This window comes from Rhinopithecus bieti, unplaced genomic scaffold (genome assembly GCF_001698545.2).
Source record: "Rhinopithecus bieti isolate Rb0 unplaced genomic scaffold, ASM169854v2 scaffold_662, whole genome shotgun sequence".
NCBI lineage: Eukaryota > Metazoa > Chordata > Mammalia > Primates > Cercopithecidae > Rhinopithecus > Rhinopithecus bieti.
In genome coordinates this window covers 1085797-1108915 of record NW_016803231.1, presented here as the reverse complement: position 1 = coordinate 1108915, position 23119 = coordinate 1085797, and the positions used below count along the sequence as shown (strand labels likewise).

The 23119-nt window shown below is 56.3% G+C and overlaps 1 protein-coding gene across 2 annotated transcripts in view; it reads left to right on the top strand.

Moving 5' to 3' along the window:
- The window catches only part of LINGO1 (leucine rich repeat and Ig domain containing 1), a 184592-nt gene extending 164014 nt beyond the window's left edge, over positions 1 to 20578 (top strand). Inside the window, exons 1-2 of one of the 2 annotated variants that reach the window (XM_017870442.1) lie at positions 7 to 244; positions 17704 to 20578. In XM_017870442.1, the coding sequence (XP_017725931.1) occupies positions 239 to 244; positions 17704 to 19560 (1863 nt within the window). In that variant the 5' untranslated portion in view covers positions 7 to 238 and the 3' untranslated portion in view covers positions 19561 to 20578. Of the gene's footprint in view, positions 1 to 6; positions 245 to 17703 lie in introns of those variants that run through there. The other variant, XM_017870451.1, reaches the window with a different exon arrangement.
- The last annotated feature ends 2541 nt before the right edge of the window (positions 20579 to 23119 follow it).

The window sequence follows — 23119 nt, the reverse complement described above, 5'->3', positions numbered from 1 at the left end:
GGCCGCGGCCTCCCGCCTCCCCACTCCTGTGCCCCGGCCCAGGCTCTGGCTCGGCTCTCGCCCGCGCGAGGCGGACAGACGGACGGCCAGCCCCGCGAGGGCGCGCGGACTGCCGGGCGGAGGTGTCGGAGGAGGAGGAGACGGAGGAGGGGGCTGGGCAGGGGCTGGGGCCTGGCCGGGCCGGCTGGAGAGACATGCGATTGGTGACCGAGCCGAGCGGACCGAAGGCGCGCCCGAGATGCAGGTGAGCCAGGCGGCCACGGCCGAGCCCCAAGCGGGCAGCCCCGCGACGAGCGCCCCTGGGGGCCGCCGTCGGCCCTGGCTGCGCCCTCCTGGGGTTGCAGGGCACCTCGGTGCCACCCAGACCTCCTTTGGGGTCACAGGCCTGATTTCCCCTCAAGCCTCAGAAATGAAGATTCTTCCTTTTCCACCTCCCCTCCCACCAACCCCAACAAATTCAGGGTTTGTAAGCTGGGAGCCTGGAGCTAGGGAGGGGCCCCCACGGGTGTCCCAGCCCTGCTCTGGTCTTCCCTCCCTGTCCCCCCTCCCATTCTGAGTATTGGTCACTCTAGAGGGTAAGCCCCCTGCTCAGCCCTGGGTGGGTACCTCCCTTCGTGGACCCCAGGTGACCCCAGGCAGCCCCCACCAGCGCCAGACACTCCCTAGCTGGTGGACACAGGTCAGGGACTGGATTTCTCCACAAGCTCCAGCCTGGATGACAGCTCCCCACCACACGCAAGCATCGCCCCTTTCCAGCTCCAGCCCAGTGAAAAGGAGATGGGGAGTAGGGAGAGTGGAGGGAAGGGAGTTGGGGACCGGGAGAGCCCAGGAACCCTTTAGGGGCCTTCCCTTTGTCTGCGTTCAGCCCGGGCTTCTCACCTCCTCCTGCCCCACTTTTCATTCTAAGGCAGAGCGGGTGGGAGGTGGGAACCAGCTGAGAAGAGGGAGGTAAGGAGAGAGCCTCCTGCTCCCCCTCACGCCCTTTTCGGGGTGGGCTGTGGGCTCTCTGCTCTCAAGGCATGCCAGGAGATGTGTCCCTCCGGGCGGATCCCACTTTGAGGAGGGGTGGGGCCAGGTCAGTGGGCAGCCCCCTCCAGGTTCCTGCTGGGGTCGCAACCCAGCCTGGTCCAGCCCGACTGTGCCAGCACCTCCTCTTTGTTCTCAGAGGCCTTGGGATTGGGGTGGGGGAGAAGGGAGCCTGAGAGGGTGGGAACAGCTCTGCCCTGAGTGGGTGGGAGTGCAGGAGGCCCTGAGGTGGGGCCTGTGGCATCTGGACAGCCCCTTCCTGCTCACCCAGCCCTCCCTCAGTCCTCTGCTTGGCTTGGGCAGCCAGAGGGCGCATAGCCCAGCCTGGCCCGCAGCTCTGGGCTCAACCCTGCTGGTCATTATGCCAGCGGCTTCAGCACGGGTGCCTCCCATGCCCAGGGAGCAATGAGCTGGGACACCCAGGCGGCAGAGAGCCTGGGGCTTCCCCAGATCCAGCGCAGAGTGTCAGTGAGGAGAAGAGGGCCAGCTGCTCCCAGACCCTTTGTCCTTGTATAAGCCAGGAAGGAGCTCAAAATCCTCACGCCTCTGGGAAGGCGCTAGCAGCAGGTCTACTGGGACGGCATGCCTGTCCTTCCTGCTTTCTACCCATGGCCCGAGGTGGGAAGGAGGGTATCGGGTGGCACAGGGGAGAGACCAAGAACTCCTTGGAACCGTGCTGAAAGAGGGCACAGACTCAGATCGGGGCTCCCAGTAGCACCCAGCTGCCCCTCCTGGAAGGGGCTTAGCAAAGGCAGGGACAGACCCTCTGTGGTGTTCTGGTTGTCTCTGCCCCCCTCACCACCCCATGACAATTTAAGTGTGAGCCCGTGGGTAGGGCTTAGTTAAAGCTGCGGTGGTCCCCAGGGTCTGGAGTTAGAGTGGGAACCAGCTTTTAGGGGGCTGGGCATGTGCTCAAAGCCAAGGGCCCTGTGTGACTGGGAGGGAGGTGGAGAGACTACCCATTGCAATAGTCCTCTTTCACCTGGGCTCATCTTCATCCTCTGCCCTCTGGGCATCCATTTTTCCTATGTTGGGTGTTGTTTTCTAAAACCCAGACTCCCAGAGGGACCTCCCCCACTCCACTCCCCAAAAAAACAACCTCTTGGGGAGGTGGGTGGTTGTTCTGCATGAGGCCGGACGGGATCCCTGGTGCCAGTGAGGGCTCCTGTGGTGCTGCTTTTCAGGCGCCTGTGGAAGCAGATATCTGGAGAAGCACAACTGGGGTTGGGGTGTGTTCCTGTTGGGAGAGAAGGCAGTGCAGTCATTCGTACAGGGTCCCAAAGAGGCCTGAGGCAGCGTGTCGGTGGGAGGGTAGAGGAAGTGGAACCAGGGAAGGGCCAGGGAGGGGGGTGCAGTAGGTGTGGTGGTTTCAGAGTCAGAACCTTAGCTTGCTGGCTGGAGTCTCTTGGGCTAGCTGTCCTGTGTGTGGCACTCTGTGAAAGTGGCCTTCCAGCCCCACCCACCTCCATAGTTAGTCTCTGGAGGCTTTCTGTTCTGTTTCCACCAGTTCCGCCACGTATCCCCCCATCCTCACCTGGCTTGGCCCTGCATCCCCTCACAAGAGGTCCTTTCCTCTCTTTCTCCTGACCCCCTCCTCCAAGAAGCCTCTGCCTGCTTCAGGTCACTGCCCCTCCTTCCCCAGTCACCCCAGTATAAAACCACACTTGTTTGCACTGAATATTGTACCAGCCCAGTCCAGTCACGCATGCATTTGTTCTGCGCATCCTAACCAAGCTGCCTACTCGGCTCTGGGCTAAGCATGATCTGCCCTGAACACCCTGAGCAATCCTAGTACCCTTCCTTTGGCCCTCCTGCCTGGCCCCTGGGATGGGACAGACCCTTGGAGGTACAAGAGAGTAGCTGTTGGCTAGTGGCAAGGACTGCCTGTGCATGAATGCACAGAGCTAGGTGATGTCGAAGATGCCCCAGGCAGGAGTTGGGAAGAGACAAACGGTACTCACTAGCCCACACAGACACTCAGGGAAGGGTGGGATTTCTCCCTGGGGGTTGAGGTTGTCAGAGGTGCTTTAGGAAGAGAGGGAGACTGGCTGAGTCCTAGGGAAGTAGCAGACTGCAGAGACACAGAAAGCAGGGGACTCCAGAATCAGGGAAGGTTCTTTGTAGAAAGAGTGTGAGAAGGCAGGTTCATTTCCCAATACATTTGAGGCATTCTTGATGCTGACCTTTGTTTAGTTGTGGATGAATGAATGAATGAACGAACAAGCGAATGAATATCCCTGGGTGCTGTATGGGCTCAGTAGAGCTGTGCTGACAACAATCTACTTGTGTGTGTTCAGTTTCTTCAATGTTATTTCATAGCGAAGTTGTCAAGAGTGTGGACCCCGGAGCCAAAAGCCTGGGCTCAAGTCTCAACTCCACCACTGCCTAGTTCTGTGACTTTGGGCAAGTTGCTTAATCTCTCTGGGCCTGTCTCCTTATCCATAAAGTGAGGGTAACAATAGTATTCACCTCAAGGGAGGATGTGACAATTAGGTGTGCTAACATATGCAAAACATTTAGAACAGTGCCTGTTACACAATAAGCCCTTAATAAGTGCTAGCTACTCACAGTTTACATCAGTGGTATGCTCATGATCTTCTCCTTGTAGGTGGTAGGTGCAGAGGTTTGATTTTATACCTAAGAAAACAGAGCCAGAGAGGTGGTGAGTGACTTGCTCTAAGTCCCCAGCTTGCAAGCCTGCGGTTCAGTCTAGAATGCGTCCTTCCTGACCTCTAGGCTGGGGCTGTTACTCACTAATCCAGGCCTAGCCTGTTAATTAATTAATTGAGGCATTTAATATTAATCATAGTAGTAGTAATAATACTATAATGAACACTGTTACCCTACTCTCCAACTTAAACACCAGCAATCCAATAATGATGTACGCCTTCCCATGTGCTCCTGCACACCCCGTCCCGTCACCTCTTTTTCAATGACTACTCTAAATCATATATTTAACAATCCCTTGCCTCTTTAAAATTATATATTTTAATATATATAAGTAGTTCTGTTTTAGTTATTTTTGAACTTTATAAAAAGAGCATGAACTATATGCAGTCCTCTGGAATTTGCCTTTTTTCTTCATCACATTTAAGCTTCATCTATATTGTGAATAATAGTAGATGTAGCTCATTTTTACTGATGTATAATGTTCTGTCATGTGATCATAAAAGTGTAATTAACATTCTCCTATCAATGGGCATTTAAGTTATTTCCATTTTTTGCTCTTAGAAACAGTACTGCCAGGAACCTTCTCATCCCATCTCTGAGGCAACGTGCAGTGTCTCTGGGGCACAGAGCTAGGAGTGGAATTGCTGGCCTGTAGGGCATGTTCACATTCACCCTTACTAGGATATTTGCCAAAGTGTTTTCCAAATTGGTTAGACCAGTTTGTGTCACTGCAGCAGGAGATGAGGGTTCCCATTGCACCCCATCCTGATTAACACTTGGTATTGTCAGGGGGCTTGATTTTTACTGATTGAATGAATCTAAGATGGTATTTCATGATGGCCTTGATTTGCATTTCTGGAATTCAAGGTTTCTGGTATATGAAGTGGGGGTTGAGATGGGCAGCAGCCAGTGTGTACTGGGTGCTCACTAAGCAGTCATCCCATCGGCACCCATTCCCCCAGTTGTGGGAACGCTGTCTCTACCATCCCTGAAGTCTGGGGTGGGTACGAGCAATCAGGGAGGACTCCACAAGCAAGTGGGATGAAGGAGGAGCAAGAAGGGCTTAAGTCCCTGCATGTTTAGTGCAAACAAAGGATAGCAAATTCCAGGAACCCCAGAGGTTTTGTGTTTATCCCAGGATGGGAAGGAGTAGTCCCAACTTAGGAGGTGGAGGGAGCCTGTGTTTCATTATTTCAGCATCCCCACCTCCTGCACAGCCCCCCTGTGCACCTGGAATAAGGCCTGGCATTGGTGAGTGCTTAATAAGAGTTTGGTGACCCAGAGAATGAACCCCGGATGGAACACATGTGTGCTTGCTCCTCCGTTCTCACTTCCTTGGGGAGTCCTCTCTGACTGCTCCTGCTCATGGATGGAATGAGGGGTGGCTGAGCAAGGTGACTCCTGGGCATTGCAGGGCCCCCCACACGCGAGGCCCTCCAGATCCCTGCTGGTCCAGAGGGTCTGAGAAGCTGGGTGCTGGCAGGCTAATTTGGAGCAGCTCCTTCTGCCAGCCTGGTGCACCAACGATTGATTCCACGCTGCCTTTCCCACCTGGGCCCGGGCCCCTGGAGCTGGTTAAAGACGAGCACCGGGGCTGGCGGAATAATTATGCCTATTTCATGTGACACCCAAATTGATTGCCGCCAGGGTGACATTACCAGGGCATTGTTCCTCATCTCCAACCTCTTATTACATGTTATTAGGGTGTGTGGTGTGTGTGTTTTTCTATTTTTTCCCATTTCGGGGAATTAATCTCTCTCTGCCACCTCCTCTGCTTCCCTCTGCAGAAAACCTGCTCTCTGCTCTGGGAGGGGGTGGGGGCCTGGCCAGCACGTTTCTTCTGCCTAGCCCGGTGCAGGATTGCAGATGGCGGGGGCGGGGGAGCGGGGGGGCAGGGACCAGCCATCTCAAGTCCCTTTACTTGGGTGCAACACGGGGGCATCTCAGAGCTGAGAGGGGCTACTGAGGTGTAGATCCCAGCAGAGGAGGCCTCCTGTAGTCGCCTTAATCCATGATCTCAGCTTCCATGCCTCCCATGATGGGCTGCTCACTCACCACTGAGGCAGACCTTCTGTCTGGAGCCATGTAATGTCTCATCGGATTCCTCAAACTGAGCTGAACGGGCCTCCCTGTGAGCCCACGCATGGGTCTTGGCTCCCCTCTCTGGGCCTGCAGTGGACCTTTGCAGCCTCTGCCTTGATACGCTCCTTAGAGATTTGCAGAGGTGCCAGTTCCTCCCCCAAGTCTGGGCTTCTTATGAACGGGCAGCTGGGTGGTAGCATCCATTGTGCCTGAACAGGACACTCCTCCTGTATGTGTCTGACTGGAGGCTCCATCACCTCCTGGATACTGGGCTCAGTTTACCAGGTTGGAAAAATGGACTCTGGCAGTGGCGTGGCCAGGATTCATTTGAGTGGAGAGGGCTTTGGACTGCCAGTGCTGGGAGAGAGGCAAGTGTTTTATTTATAATCTGCCTGTCCATGTTATACAGAACTCACTGGACCTTGGTTTATGATGTTTTAGAGAGTTATTTTTCAATCTTCCCCTTTTGAGGCAGAAATAACCCAAACTCTCACCTGTCCGTGACCCAGCCCTGCCATGGGGTGGCCATGTGACCCTTGTATGATGTTGGGGACAGAAGGTGGCTGCAGTTGGGAGGCTGGGGTCCTTCCAAGGCCCTAGCCCAGAGATGCTGTGGGATGTTGGACAAGTCCCTGATGCTCCTGGGCCTCAGTTTCCTCATCTGTGTGAGGATCTCTAAGGGTGTTATGCCTTTGGAACCAGACAAGCTCAGGACCCTGGACAGGTGAACTAATGGCTCAGAGCCTCAGTTTCCTCATTAGTAAAGTGGGTGTGTAGTGTGGTGAGGGGTGCTGGGGTCGTTCAGCAAAGCACTGTGTGTGCTTGATATAAATGTCTCTTCCTCTCCCTCTCCCAGAACTCTCCACCCCCAGCAGTGAGGACAGTGAAGTCTGCTGTCCCCGCTTCCCAGTGAGGAATTTGTGGTGTCCAGAGGTAAAGCCACTTGCCCAAGATCACGTAGCTCAGCAGTCCCCTGAACCTGAATCAGAAGGAGGCAGTATGCAGGAGTGGGCAGGACAGCTGGGAGTCTGACTGCCTCAGGCCCAGTCCCAGCTCTGTCACTCATCACTGTGGGACTTTGGGCTAGGTGCATCACCTCTTGGTGCCTCAGTTCTCTAATCAGTAAAATGGGGATAATACTAGCCTCTTAGGGTGGTTATGGAGATCAGACAGGTTCATGCCTGGCGCATAGCCAATGCTATGTTAGTGTTAGCTTTAAAAAAAAAAAAAAAAAAAAAGGCACTGTGGGGAAGTGATGAAGAGCATGGACTCTGGAACGAAACCATTGAGGTTCAAATCATGCTAACACTGACCCTGAGCAAGTTATGGAACCTCTTTGTGCTTCTGCTTTTTCCATCTGCAAAATGGGGATAATGGCAGCACTTACCTCAATGGGTTTATGTGAGATTAAATGAATTTTTATATGCAAAGTGCTTGAAATAATGCCTGGCACACCAAAGGCCACCTATGAGAGTTTTACCAATCATCATTCTCATCATCATTCTATTTAGCTCTCTGGCTAATCCCAAATCCCAGGCTAATTCCACCACACCTCTCAGCCTCTCGCTGCCAGCCTCAGTCTATGAGGCTGTGACACCCCCCACCCCAAGCACAAGGCCTATAGCTCTCCCAGGTGGGGGTTGACTGGTTTCCAGGCCTGAGCTGTTCCCAAATAGAGAGGCCCTGAGGGCTGGGGCTGCAGAGAGGGGTCCCCCTGGGAGCCCCAGGAAGATGTGAGAGGACCAATGGGGATGTGGCAAGCATGTCCCAAGGGGCCACTGGCCTGGGCAGGGGATGGCGCTGGGGGCCTTGAGGGGCATCTTCCTGTCCCCAAGAGCCTGGGTTGGCATCTCAAGACCTGAGAAGGGAGATACTGGGGTGCAGGACTGGGGTTGTCCTTGGGTCCCCCTCAGGTCATTCCCCCCAAATAGGCACTTACCTGCCCCACCTCAGCTCTGAGACAGCTCCCGTTCAAGTAGGGGTACTGGGCAACCTTGTGCAAGGGGCAGGAAGGGCCCAGAGTGGTCCAGGACTCCCCCGAGATCACACAGCAGGGCGGGGTACACTGGACGCAGCCCACTTTATGCACCCAGAATGGGCCTCCTGTTGGCCCTGCCCAGCTCCCACTCCTCTCCACCAAGCCTGCGGCTCCTGGAGGGCAGAGCCTATATATAGAAGCCTTGAAACACTAAGATGCTCTGACAATTAAAATTCATAATTTATCCCACAAATGGCCGGGGGCTGCGAGCTGGCCGGAAGGCTGGCGGCTCTTCAGATGACTGTGCCCTGGTGAGGTGGACAGGGGCATTCCTCCTTTCAGTGCAGGGCGGCCGAGTGCTTGCCCAGGGTGACCCAGGACAGACAGACAACCAGCCACACCATGCCCAGTCAGCACCCTCCAGCGGGCGCTGATGCCAGTGAGCACGTGTGGGAGAGGATGGAGCTTCCCAGAGCACACCTAAGTGATGGGGCTGGGGGCCAGAGAGTGGGGGAGGAGGGGCAGCCAACACACACACACACAGAGGCCACTCACACACACACACAGACACACCACACTCACACACAGACACACCAAACACACAGGCCACTCACACACACACCACACACACACACAGAGGCCACTCACACAGAGGCCACTCACACACAGACACAGACACACCACACTCACACACAGAGACACACCACACACAGACACCACACTGATACACAGAGACACACCATACACACAGGCCACTCTCAGACACACCAGACTTACACACAGAGACACACCAAACACAGGCCACTCACACACCCATACACACACACAGGCCACTCACACACAGACACATCACACTCACAGACACACCAGACTCAGAGAGACACACCAAACACACACAGGCCACTCACACACACATACCACACACACACAGGCCACTCTCAGACACAGCACACACAGGCCACTCACACACACAGAGACACACCACACACATACAGGCCACTTGCACACTCACAGACATACCACACACACACACACAGAAGCCACTCACACACCATACTCACACACACAGAGGCCACACAGACACACCACACTCACACACACACCACACAGGCCACTCACACACACACACAGAGACATACCACACACACACAGGCCACTTGCACACTCACAGACACACCATACACACACAGAGGCCACTCACACAGACACACCACACACACACCACACACACCACACAGGCCACTTGCACACTCACAGACACACCACACTCACACACACAGAGGTCACTCACACAGGAACAGACACACCACACACACACCACACACAGGCCACTCACACACCACACACAGAGGCCACTCACACATACCACACACACATAGTGACCACTCACACACCACACACACACAGAGGCCACTCACACATAACTCACACACATCACAGACACACCACACACACCATACACACAGAGACTACTCTCACACCACACACACACAGGCCACACACACCACTCACAGAGGCCACACACATGCCAAACATACACACACAGGCCACACATACGCCACTCACAGACACACACAGAGGCCACTCACACACAGAGGCCACACACACCACACACACAGAGGCCACTCACACACAAGCCACTCACACACATACACACACACTCACACACACACAGACACCCTGCGGACCCAACAACTTTTTGCCAGAACCAAGAGCGAGAGGAAAATAAAGAATTATACACGACAAAGGACATGACCTCAGTTTTCTTCCAGGTTGATTTTTCTGTCCCCATGGGGGGCTGAGGAGGAGGAGGGGAAAGAGGGGCAGGTGGGGCAGGGCAGACCAGCCCCCAGAGAGACGGCCAGACACAGGCTGACTGGTGGAGCTGCGCACTCTGCCAGGCTTTCTCCTGAAGGAGCCCAGCCTGGGCGCAGGACTGCAACTCTCAGGGTCCGCCTTCCAGCCTCACCACCTCCCCATGGACCAGGAGGCAGCCCCCAAGATTAGACTGGCCAATGACGGAATTGTTTCTCCCGTTAGCAGCTCCTACCTTATGCCATTATCAGCCCTTCACACCTCAGCGGGGATTAGCCCTGGAAAGCCAGAATGGAGCATCTTTAAAAGGAGTCCAGGGACCAGGGTCAGGATTTGGGCTAGGAGAGAAGCCATTAGGAGTCCCAGGATGCTCTCAAGTTGACCAGGCCACAAGTCCCTTCCCCACTACACACCTTTGCTCTCACTGTTCCCTTTGTGGAAAGTGCCCTCCCCGTGCCTCTTTCTAGGCCTGTGGAAAATGTTTGTATTTCAGCCTGAGCTCACATAGCACCTCCCCCTCACCACAAAGCCTTCCTTCATTACGAGCTAGGTTAGGAGTTGGAGAGCAGAGTGCAAGTCCTGCCCCTCGCAGCAGTTGTCTGGTGGGCTCTCTGCTCCTTTGAGGTGGGCGCGTCTTCAGGCAGGGCCTGGGAGTGTGGAGCTGTATCAGGCCCGGTCCCACTTCGGAGGCTCTCAGTCTGGGGGCCACAGGAGAGGAGGCCGCAGAAGTGCCAACGGAGCTGGGAGAAGCCCAGCAGCAGTGCGGGCAGAGGGGACCCACCAGAGGCTGTCCCTTCTTCCCAGGCTAGAGGAGAGCCACCGGGGGAGAGACCCTGAGCTGCTTCTGAAGGCCAAGTAGGAGGCCTCTAGGCATGGGGAATGGATGGTTGGCCACTGCGACAGAAGGAAAGACCCAGGCCGGGGTGACCGTCACAGTCCTCTCTAGATGGGCCCCACTGCGCCTCCACTTCTGGCCACTTGACCCCAGTCATCTCTGAGCAGGCGCAGTTCCCGCTAACACACTTTATCATTTCCTGAAACGGATCCGTCATACTGAAGCTGAAGCACAGAAGGGACCTCAGGCAGGCAGGGGACTTGGGGAGAGGACAAGTCACAGGGAGCCCAGGCTGGGCCTTGCCTCTTCTTTGGTGATCCCGCGTGGGTCCCCTCACCTTTCTGAGTCTCCCTCCCCACCTGGATATGGAAGTGCTTAGACTCACCTGGTGGAGTGGCGAAGATGGGGCTGTGTTAACAGGCCCCAGGCTGACATGCACAGGTGGTGGGGCTGGGAAAGTGGTTGTGCCTGCAGGGCAAGCTCTGGCCTCTGTCTCTCCCTTCCCTGCCCCAGCCTGTGCCCCTATCTTTCTCCCCTCCCCCCGCTCTGCTTTCTCTGCCTCTCTCTTCCTCTCCTCTGCAGCCTTACCCACCACGCGTCTCCTGGGTGTCTCCTGGTTTCTGTCTCTTTCCCTCTCCTGCTCTCCCCATCAGTTCTTGGCAGTGGATCTGGGCAGAGCCCTGGGCAGACTTTCCAAAGTGCTCTAGCCCCTTCCAAGGCCTGCTGTCCCCTCGCTCCATCCCTCCTGCTGCCCACGCANGGATGGTTGGCCACTGCGACAGAAGGAAAGACCCAGGCCGGGGTGACCGTCACAGTCCTCTCTAGATGGGCCCCACTGCGCCTCCACTTCTGGCCACTTGACCCCAGTCATCTCTGAGCAGGCGCAGTTCCCGCTAACACACTTTATCATTTCCTGAAACGGATCCGTCATACTGAAGCTGAAGCACAGAAGGGACCTCAGGCAGGCAGGGGACTTGGGGAGAGGACAAGTCACAGGGAGCCCAGGCTGGGCCTTGCCTCTTCTTTGGTGATCCCGCGTGGGTCCCCTCACCTTTCTGAGTCTCCCTCCCCACCTGGATATGGAAGTGCTTAGACTCACCTGGTGGAGTGGCGAAGATGGGGCTGTGTTAACAGGCCCCAGGCTGACATGCACAGGTGGTGGGGGCTGGGAAAGTGGTTGTGCCTGCAGGGCAAGCTCTGGCCTCTGTCTCTCCCTTCCCTGCCCCCAGCCTGTGCCCCTATCTTTCTCCCCTCCCCCCGCTCTGCTTTCTCTGCCTCTCTCTTCCTCTCCTCTGCAGCCTTACCCACCACGCGTCTCCTGGGTGTCTCCTGGTTTCTGTCTCTTTCCCTCTCCTGCTCTCCCCATCAGTTCTTGGCAGTGGATCTGGGCAGAGCCCTGGGCAGACTTTCCAAAGTGCTCTAGCCCCCTTCCAAGGCCTGCTGTCCCCCTCGCTCCATCCCTCCTGCTGCCCACGCAGTCACAGGCACAGCAGGCATCAAGGCAAGACAAAGACTGCACACACCACCTCGTTTCCCCATGAGGAACTGCCCTGGCCACACAGCCAGGCTGAGCTCCCAGACAACCCTGGGCCCCAGCCTTCATGGGGCAGATGCCTCCATGCCAGATCGCATGCCTGTGGAGGAGGGGGGGGGGTCCCTGCGGTCCCTGAGGAACACTGAGTGGGAGCACTATGAAATACTGATACCATAAACCTGAAATAACTTGCCGTCCTGCGCTTCAGCCAGCCCCACATTAGGTGAGATTGAGGCGGCGGCAGCAGGCACAGGAAAGAAAGGAGTGTGGTGGAAAAACAGTGAGCACACATGATGCATGTAACACACCGTTTTCTGTAAGTTGGGGAAAGGCTTTTGTCGGGTTTTGGGGCAGATGCCTGTCCCCAAATGCTTTTGTCGGGTTTGTGGGCAGATGCCTAGCTCTCTGAGGACTAGGGCCTTCCCTCAGCCCTGGGGCCTCACCCTATCTCCATCCTGACAGGACAGCCCCTCCCCTGGTCTGGCCTGCAGAGTCTAAGCACTGTGTCGCACTAGGCAGCTCTTGGAGCAGACAGCCCAGCTAGGAGACAGAGCTCTGCCACCCTCTAGCTTTGTGACCCAGGCCCAGGGCAAGCAAATTCCCTTTTCAGAACCTTTGTTTTTCTCATTTGTAAAATGGGTAAGAAAGATCTCTTTTGAAAGCATTTCTGAGACAATATGTATAAAGCCCCAAACCTTGGCTGGGCACAGTGGCTCATGCCTGTGATCCCAGCACTTTGGGAGGCTGAGGTGGGTGGATCACTTGAGGTCAGGAGTTCAAGACCAGCCTGGCCAACGTGGTGAAACCTTGTCTCTACTAAAAATACAAAAATTAGCCTGGCGTGGTGGTGGACACCTGTAATCACAGCTATTTGGGAGGCTGAGGCCAGAGAATTGCTTCAACCTGGGAGGCAGAGGTCGCAGTGAGCCAAGATCTCGCCACTGCACTCCAGCCTGGGCAATACAGCAAGACTCCCATCTAAAAAAAAAAAAGCCCCAAACCTGGCCCATAGCCAGGACTGTCCAAGTGTTAGTCCCTCCCCTTTTCTAAAGAAGGTGCCTGGTGGATGAGCCTGTAGAGAGGATACTGTGGGGGAGTCATGCCCCTGCCCCCGTGGGCCTCCAGATGCTGCATGTGACTCCTGAGCATCTGCCTGTGATTCCAGATGCTGCACAGAGTGACTCCTGAGCCCTCTCAGTGTTCTCTGAACCTGTCCATGGGTGATCCCAGGCCCCTTCCATCTCCCCTAATTACCCTCCTTCACCCTGAGACCCTGGGGGCACACCCTGAATGTGATGCCCCAAGGAAGAAAGCCCACCATCCTGAGCCACCCCTCGCCCCCAGAGAGATTTTCCAGCCCCAGTGAAACTGCAGTTTTTGGCCTGAGCCTCCTATTTCCCTTTACCCTTTAGGAAGGTTTGAGGATTTCAACCTTCCAGCTGGAAAAAGGCTAGTTTCTGGCGGCAGTACCCTCAGGGATCCTGAAGTGGAGCCCTTACTGTGCATGCCAGAGAAGGCAGGCATCACTGAGGTATCACTCTTTAGCAACCTGGCCACAGAGAACTGCATGTGTCAGGGAGCATTGCCTGAACCAGGCCGTATCTGCCCCAGGACATGAAGGAGGGTGTGACTGGTGGCCAGCACCCTGTCTCTTCCACTGTGGGGCAGCACAGAGCCTGGGGCAGCCCTCTGCAGTGCTGGTCTGATGGCTCAGGGTCCCTCACTGACCTGAGCCTGGGAAGGACTCTGGATGCTTTAGGGTCTCTGTGTGGTGCTCCAGGCACAGCTGCCTGCTGCCTGCCCACCTGCCTGCCTTTGATGTTTTATTTCCTTTGTATTTATTGGTCCAATTTTTAAACTCTTACCCTTGTAGGAAGCCCTTCGGGGGCAAGGATCCAAAATAAAACACTGATTAAAATGCATAAAACACCTCTTCTTGACAGCTGCAGGAGTAGCAGGCAGCATGAACAGTGCCAGGATAGCAGGAGCGGCACATTGCCCAGTCAGCAGTTTGGGTGACCCCTCAGACATGACTCTGCCAGCATCGCCAGATGACAGGGACCTCATGGGGGTGGGAGACCAGGAGACTAGGCCCAGCGGGCCGTGCCTTTGCTGTGCCAGCTTGGGCAGGCATCCTAGCCTCTCTCAAGCTTCAGCTTCCCCACCGTTAGGGCAGCTGCATGTAAGAGGCATGGGATGAGGCATCTCAGAGCCCATACCCTCCCAGAGCTGTCCTGCTCCCACGGAGCATGGCCCATGGCTCTGTGGGACCAACTGCCAGGCCTGGGGTGGCAGCTCTACAGGGCGAGGCTGACCAGCTTTTCTACCAATGTATTTCTGTTTTATTTTATTTTATTTATTGTTTTTACAGATGGAGAGTCTTGCTCTATTGCCCAGGCTGGAATGCAGTGGTACAATCACAGTTCACTGTAGCCTCAAACTCCTGGGCTCAGGAATCCCACTTCAGTCTCCCTGAGTAGTTGGGACTATAGGTGTGCCCCACTATGCCTGGCTAATTTTAAATTTTGTGGGAGATGGGTATCTCACTATGTTGCCGAGCCTGGTCTTGAGCTCCTGGCTTCAAGTGATCCTCCTGCCTCAACCTCCTGAGTAGCTGGGATTACAATGGGATAACAGTGGGATTGCAGCACCACCATGCCTGACTTCCAACATACTTCAATTCCTCAGGTCTCTCATTGCTCAGTGGGCCTGATCAAGGGTTAGCCCCATCAGCAGGGCTTTCACCCCTGCAAAAACTCACTCATGCACATGTTTCCTTTCAAAGAATATTCGTGGGGGTCTGTTCTGTGCCACACTTCACTCTGAGCTACAGACACACTATCTGCCCTTGGGCACCTCACTCTCTAGCAGGTGAGACACACATACCCATGACTGAGCCAGGATTAAACATACATTACAGGAGAGATGCCAAATGCTGAGGCTTTAGAGCATGTTTCCCTCTTTGCTCAAGGTCACTAGGAAGCTCTCACCTTTTGTCATTAGGCAGGATTTGGCGGCATTCTTTCCTGACTGGCTTCCCTTTTTTAGCTTTTATCTTTTTATCATCTTGTAGCATAATTTTTCTGTCAGTTGGTTCAAATCACTTTGGGAATGAGGTGTGCTATACACCAATTACATAAAATCACTACTATAAGAATAACAATGTTGGGGACAAGAGGTGATACCTGACTGAGTAGGTCAAGGATGGCCTCCTGGAGGAGGTGGCCTTTGGGGTGGAAGGTTACAAAGACTGCTGGGGCAGGAGTCTGGGACAGTTCTCTAGAAGAAAATGACTTAGAGATAGGAGTGTGCAGGACAAAGTGGGGAGGCCCAGGTGTCTTTGTTCAGGGCCTGGTGGGAAAAGAGGAAAAGAGTGCTCAGGGCAGGTTGAGGCCAGGTGGTACAGGCTTCCTGTGTGCCAGATTCGTGTCTGTATGAGAGGGGCTTACCAGCACCTCGGGATGGCCTGTGTCCTCACTAGCCCCCCTCATTCCCCAGCCTTCTCTCCAGCAGCTCCCACCACCCACCAGCCCGGCCCCAAGCTGGATGCTAAAAGTCCTATTTACCTATTGAGGTCCCCAGCCTCACACCCGTGCCAGCCCCAGCTGCTGGCCCAATTACTTATTGATCGCCTGTCAGGATGTTTGCTTTTCTGGTGGGTCACTAGAGCGTATGTGACTGTGGAAAATAGCCTGGTGGGAGTGGGGTGGGGAGAAGCTGAACTGCAGAAGAGCCTGGAGAGAGGATGAGAGGGGCCAAAGGGAGGGTCAGGGTGGAGAAAGCCCTTGGGGATGACAAAACCCTTGCAGATTCCATAACATGTCAGTGACACCCTGAGTCCTCTCTGCTTAATCAGTGACTTAATCGACAACCACGAAGCTCCCGTCAGTCCTGGGAGACTGGTGGAGCATTTGCAAGTGTGTGGCTTTGTGGACAGACCAGAGCTCCTACCCCAGAACTGCTCCCTCTACTGGCTGGGTGTCCTTGGACAGCCACAACCTCTCTGAGCCTCAGTTGCCTTGATGGCTGATGCATGGATGACAAGGATGGATGGCCTGTGGCCATGAAAGCAGGGGCTGTGTGAGGTGTGGGAAGGGGTGGGAAAAGGGCCTGAGCTAGGGTGGAGAGGGGACATGCAGTCTGGGCCTCCCCCTCCTGCAGTGAGCCCCCTCCGGGCCATGAGTACAGCATGTGGACACAGCAGCAAAGCCCCAGGGGCACTGGAGGCTGGAGTGGAGGAGCAGGAGTGGGTTCTTACCCCACCAGCAGCGAGATGACTGCAGCTTGGCTCCCAGAGGCCATCCCATCCACCCGTGGAGCAGCTCCTAGGATCTGACCTACCTTCCCCCCACCCCCCTACTCACCCTATTTGCCAGGCCAGTTTCCCATGGGGGTGGATGGAGAGAGAGGAGGGAAGGAGGAGATGGGAGGCAGTTCGGGGCAGAAGTGGGGACAAGTGGCCTCTGAACAGGGGGTGGGAGAGGGTCATGGAGGCTCCCACATACCCCTTGCTCACTCCACCTGCAGCCTATATGCAAGCTGGACCCCGCTCCTTGCACGGTTTCTCATATCACCACCTCCGAAGCCCTGCATGGCTTCAGGGCCCAGCTTGAACAAGCCTGGGTGCTGTAGTAGGGGCAGACTCCTCCGGGGTTGCCTGGCTGTCCTGGCCTGTGGGAATCTGCACCTTCCTCAGACAAGCAGCTGTACTAGGAAGAAGGTGATGGGAACCCTGAGAGACAGACAAGTGAAGGCTGGAGAGTCTTTTTAAGGGTAGCACACTTCACTTCTTATTGGGTATCAGAAAACACTTCTTAGAGCAGTGGACTTCAATTAGGCCTTGAGGATGGAATTTCAACAGCCAAGGAAGGGGCATTGCCGGAGGAAAGAACTGCAGGAGCCAAGACCAGGAGGCAGGAAAAAAGATTCTCTAGGCACTGGGCTCAGGAGCCTGAGCCCGGTCACCAATGGGACCCAGAGGAAGAGGAGAGTCACAGATCCCACCAGGAGTCCAGGCTGGATTTGGATTTGGAGGTGCAGGGGGCGGGGGGAGGGTAGCTTCAAGGCTGGGTCTTCTGGATGAGGTGTCCTCCAGCAATCCAGGAACCCCATGGGTGATAGACCTGTGAACAGTGATAGGTGCCATTGGTTTACTGCAGACCCAGCCACAGAGCTGATGGGGTGGGGGGATGGTGTCTGCACCTGGGGAGGCTCGGGGCTCAGGGCTGAGCGAGTAGGGCCCCCAGCAGCCTCAGAAGCCCTGGCCATGCAGGCTGGGGTCTAGCCACACTTCTGGCTGCTCTGACTTCTTGGGGGCTGTTCCAAGAGGCCTCAGCCCTTGAGCCCCTTTGATCCCCACTGTGAGCCCAAGGGCGGCTCAGAGGTCTGGTTTTATCCCTGATGAGCACCAGGGGAACTGTGACTCTGGGCAGGGTGTGTGCCTGGAGTCAACTGCCTGTGAAATGTAAAGGAGATGGCGCCAATGCCAGGCTCTTTGAGGTGACCTGTCCCTTCCCTGAGCCCCTCCATTCCAAGGGTGCTGGGAGGGTCCTTTGGGAAGACTCCAGGCAGGGTAAGAGGCAAGGAGGAGGCAGCATGAGGAGGCCAGAGGCCCTTCTGGCAGGGGCATCTGGACCCTGCCTCTCTATCTGCATCAGGGTCATCGTGACAGGGCAGGAGGGGGCCCAGGCGGCTTGGGGTGGGGTCCAGACACACACTGCCCTCTAACTGCCACTTCTGTCCTGTGCTTGCTCCTGGCTGCAGGTGAGCGAGAGGATGCTGGCGGGGGGCGTGAGGAGCATGCCCAGCCCCCTCCTGGCCTGCTGGCAGCCCATCCTCCTGCTGGTGCTGGGCTCGGTGCTGTCAGGCTCAGCCACAGGCTGCCCTCCCCGTTGCGAGTGCTCTGCCCAGGACCGTGCTGTGCTCTGCCACCGCAAGCGCTTTGTGGCAGTGCCTGAGGGCATCCCCACCGAGACGCGCCTGCTAGACCTGGGGAAGAACCGCATCAAAACGCTCAACCAGGACGAGTTCGCCAGCTTCCCGCACCTGGAGGAGCTGGAGCTCAACGAGAACATCGTGAGCGCCGTGGAGCCTGGCGCCTTCAACAACCTTTTCAACCTCCGGACGCTGGGTCTCCGCAGCAACCGCCTGAAGCTCATCCCGCTGGGCGTCTTCACTGGCCTCAGCAACTTGACCAAGCTGGACATCAGCGAGAACAAGATCGTTATCCTGCTGGACTACATGTTCCAGGACCTGTACAACCTCAAGTCACTGGAGGTTGGCGACAATGACCTCGTCTACATCTCCCACCGCGCCTTCAGCGGCCTCAACAGCCTGGAGCAGCTGACGCTGGAGAAATGCAACCTGACCTCCATCCCCACCGAGGCGCTGTCCCACCTGCACGGCCTCATCGTCCTGAGGCTCCGGCACCTCAACATCAATGCCATCCGGGACTACTCCTTCAAGAGGTTGTACCGACTCAAGGTCTTGGAGATCTCCCACTGGCCCTACTTGGACACCATGACACCCAACTGCCTCTACGGCCTCAACCTGACGTCCCTGTCCATCACACACTGCAATCTGACCGTTGTGCCCTACCTGGCCGTCCGCCACCTAGTCTATCTCCGCTTCCTCAACCTCTCCTACAACCCCATCAGCACCATTGAGGGCTCCATGTTGCATGAGCTGCTCCGGCTGCAGGAGATCCAGCTAGTGGGCGGGCAGCTGGCGGTGGTGGAGCCCTATGCCTTCCGCGGCCTCAACTACCTGCGCGTGCTCAATGTCTCTGGCAACCAGCTGACCACGCTGGAAGAATCGGTCTTCCACTCGGTGGGCAACCTGGAGACGCTCATCCTGGACTCCAACCCACTGGCCTGCGACTGTCGGCTCCTGTGGGTGTTCCGGCGCCGCTGGCGGCTCAACTTCAACCGGCAGCAGCCCACGTGCGCCACGCCCGAGTTCGTCCAGGGCAAGGAGTTCAAGGACTTCCCTGATGTGCTACTGCCCAACTACTTCACCTGCCGCCGCGCCCGCATCCGGGACCGCAAGGCCCAGCAGGTGTTTGTGGATGAGGGCCACACGGTGCAGTTTGTGTGCCGGGCCGATGGCGACCCGCCGCCCGCCATCCTCTGGCTGTCACCCCGAAAGCACCTGGTCTCAGCCAAGAGCAATGGGCGGCTCACAGTCTTCCCTGATGGCACGCTGGAGGTGCGCTACGCCCAGGTGCAGGACAATGGCACGTACCTGTGCATCGCGGCCAATGCAGGCGGCAACGACTCCATGCCCGCCCACCTGCATGTGCGCAGCTACTCGCCCGACTGGCCCCATCAGCCCAACAAGACCTTCGCCTTCATCTCCAACCAGCCGGGCGAGGGAGAGGCCAACAGCACCCGAGCCACTGTGCCTTTCCCCTTCGACATCAAGACCCTCATCATCGCCACCACCATGGGCTTCATCTCTTTCCTGGGCGTCGTCCTCTTCTGCCTGGTGCTGCTGTTTCTCTGGAGCCGGGGCAAGGGCAACACGAAGCACAACATCGAGATCGAGTATGTCCCCCGAAAGTCGGACGCAGGCATCAGCTCCGCCGACGCGCCCCGCAAGTTCAACATGAAGATGATATGAGGCCAGGGCGGGGGGCAGGGACCCCCGAGCGGCCGGGCAGGGGAAGGGGCCTGGCCGCCACCTGCTCACTCTCTAGTCCTTCCCATCTCCTCCTTACCCTTCTACACACATTCTCTTTCTCCCTCCCGCCTCCATCCCCTGCTGCCCCCCGCCAGCCCTCACCACCTGCCCTTCTTCTACCAGGACCTCAGAAGCCCAGGCCTGGGGACCCCACCTGCACAGGGGCATTGACAGACTGGAGTTGAAAGCCGATGAACCGACACGCGGCAGAGTCAATAATTCAATAAAAAAGTTACGAACTTTCTCTGTAACTTGGGTTTCAATAATTATGGATTTTTATGAAAACTTGAAATAATAAAAAGAGAAAAAAAACTATTTCCTATAGCTAGTCGGAATGCAAACTTTTGACGTCCTGATTGATCCAGGGCCCTCTTCCAACTCAGTTTCTTGTTTTTCTCTTCCTCCTCCTCCTCTTCTTCCTCCTTTCTCTTCTCTTCCCCTGTGGGGAGGGATCACTCAGGAAAACAGGAAAGGAGGTTCCAGCCCCACCCACCTGCCCACCCCGCCCCAGGCGCCATCAGGAGCAGGCTAGGGGGCAGGCCTGGGCCCAGCTCCGGGCTGGCTTTTTGCAGGGAGCGGGTGGAGGGGACAGGTCTGCTGATGGGGGTGGAAGCCTGTCTGCTGGGCTGCCAGGCAGCACTACTGCCAGGGGTGGGAGCCTGGCTCGGGTGTGGCTGAGACTCTGGACAGGGGCTGGGGTCCTCCTGGGGGACAGCACAGTCAGTGCAGAGAGCCAGGGGCTGGAGGTGGGGCCGACCCCAGCCTCTGGTCCCAGCTCTGCTGTTCACTTGCTGTGTGGCCTCAAGCAGGTCACTGGCCTCTCTGGGCCTCAGTCTCCACATCTGTACAAATGGGAACATTACCCCCTGCCCTGCCTACCTCACAGGGCTGTTGTGAGGAATTGATGAGATGATGTATGTGAAACACTTTGTAACCTGTAAAGCGCTGTGCACACGTGTGGGTGACTGTTCTCATTATGGTCATTATTATCTCACTGTGGGGGATGGGGCTGCCGAGGGGCCCTTCATGAGGGTAGGGCTGGGGTGTGTCAGGGGGAGTGGCGCTCCAGGGACTTCCAGAGGCTCCTCCTAGGATAGCAGCTGGGGTTGTGGCCGGCAGCACTGGCTGGAGAGGGGGTCTCTAGACCTGAAGGGGATCCTGAGGCCGTGGGCATAGAGAGTCCCTCACCTCTGGTCTGGTGGTGGGTCTGACTGCCAGGCAGTCACCTTGTAAGTTTCCCATCGGCCATGGACCTTGACCCACAAAGCTGGGCCAGTAGGCCAACCAATCTCTGTCAGGAAGGAAGGGCTTCGGGCTCAGGGAGGCCTGGCTTCTCCCCTCAGGGCTCCCTCTTTCCTTGGGAACTCCTTGGGTTCAGCCCCATAGTGGACCCAGGGTGATCCTGTTGCTCATTCTTCAGGCTACGGGAGAACTCCAACGATGTAAGAATCAATGGGCACAGACCCAGCTGAACGTGGAGCGGGAGCAATAGGGAAGTCAGCCCTCACAGCAGGAGACTTCTGGGATGCAGCTCCTCCCACCAGGGTTCTTCCCAGAGCCCACGCCCCCACCCAAACTCACACAGCTACATGCCTATCACGTTCTAAACCAAACCTCAGGTGGGATGGCGTGGTGGGCGGAGTCTGGTATGGAGTTGGCACTCAATCACTTATTCATTCATTTAATCTAAAGGCATCTCTGAGAGGCTGGTTGCCTCCTGGTTCCAGCTGAAGCAGTTGGTAGCCATAGCTGGGCCAGCCTGCCCTCTCCCCCATCTCCCAACCACCACCTAAGACTGTCCCTGGTTCTAGGGGAGGCTCAAGCCCTCTGAACTATGGCTTTATCCCCTGAGAAGAAACAGGATCCTCTGCCCATAGGATCCTGGACTATTGATGTGCAACTGTTGAGGGTCCCTGTGGGCAGCCTAGACTGGTGATTATGAGGCTGTAAGGTTTGAGGTCAGGTCTGAGTTTGAGTTCCAGTTCCAGCACTTACCAGCTGCTCAGCATTGTTACTTAACTCCTCTGAGCCCCAGACTTCTCACCTGTAAACACTTGTTCGGGTCATTAGGAGGATGAAATGAAGGCACATGGGTTGGCTTGTGGATCGGTGCAGTGCCTGCCATTCAGTCAGTCCTCTACAACTGGCAATGGTGATGATGACCCCACTCTTACACAGATGCAGAGGGGGAGGGCCAGAGAGGGTGGCAGCTTATCCTAAGTCGCACAGCTTCTAAGTGACCGATCTGGGGCCTGGTTCCAGACTCCCAGAGCCATAGACTTCTAAAACTGACTCAAGGCTTCTCAGAGCCACTTCTGGGCAGGAGAGCATTCAGAGGAGCACGAGGGACAGGGGGAGGGGTCCCTGGGTCTGTATACAACAGGAGGCCACATGAGTCTTCAAGAACCCCACAAGCCTGCCCCTCCTCCCAGGAGAGACTGGCGCACAGGCCCCCTCCATCATCCCAGCCCTGGAAAATCAGTTGGCACCGTCCTCTGCAGGAGGCAGCTTATATGGGTTCTTAACCCCTCTGGGATGCCTCAAGGCTGGTAAGAGCAGGGAGGTCAAGGGGCCAATTTATTCCTGGCTACTGGGAGAGAACAGCCCCCTGAGGAAACCGAAGGACACGAGAAAATTACTAGGTTGTTTGCAGATGGGGCCAGGATCAGTTTGGGGGAAGGTGAGTGCCCAGGGCCCGTGGACTGGGTTGGCCAAGCAGAGAGGACTGGGGACTGGGCAGAGCCCAGGTGGGTTTTAGTCCTGATGCAGCCCCTTCCAAGCTGTGTAACCTTCATCTGTGGAAGAGGGTTATGAACTCAACTGCTGCTAAAAGCACTGCTGGATTTAAAGGGCATTGTCCGGGAAGCCAGACTGGAGAGGCTGCTTTCTGCATGCCTGGACAGCCTTTGAGAGGGGGAAAGGAGGCGCAGATACTGCCTTGCCCTGGCACACACACAGCTAGAACCTGAGCCCAGAGGTGGTTTGGAGGGCCACAGCCTTCCTGGGCCACCCACATTCCCCCAGAGCCCTGATGGCCCTGCTGTGCCTCAGACCCCATGGGGTGGTGGAGTCAGGACGCCCTGCTGTCTCAAACCCTATTGGGAGCCAGCTGCTCTGTTCACCTTTTAATCTGGGGCCAAGGGGATGAGGGTGGAGGAAGCTGTTGGGGAAAAGGCAAGATATTGAATCCTGAGAGTCCAGCCTGCTTTCCAGGAGACTGAAAGAGCAGCATAGCCTCCAGGCCTGCTACTCTATGAGGCAAACATGCCTGAACCAGAAATGATGCTGAGACTGGGAACCCACCCTCGACATTCAAGTGGACCCGCCCAAGGGCGGCACCAAAAAGATGAGTGTTAGAGGGAGCAGCGAGTATCAGGACCCCTCCCTGGTTTACCCCTCACAAGTCAGAATACAAGACTCAGAGAGGGAAAGTAACCTGCCTAGAGTCACACAGCAGAATGGCAGATGGAACATGGGCTTTGGAGTCAGGCTGACCTTA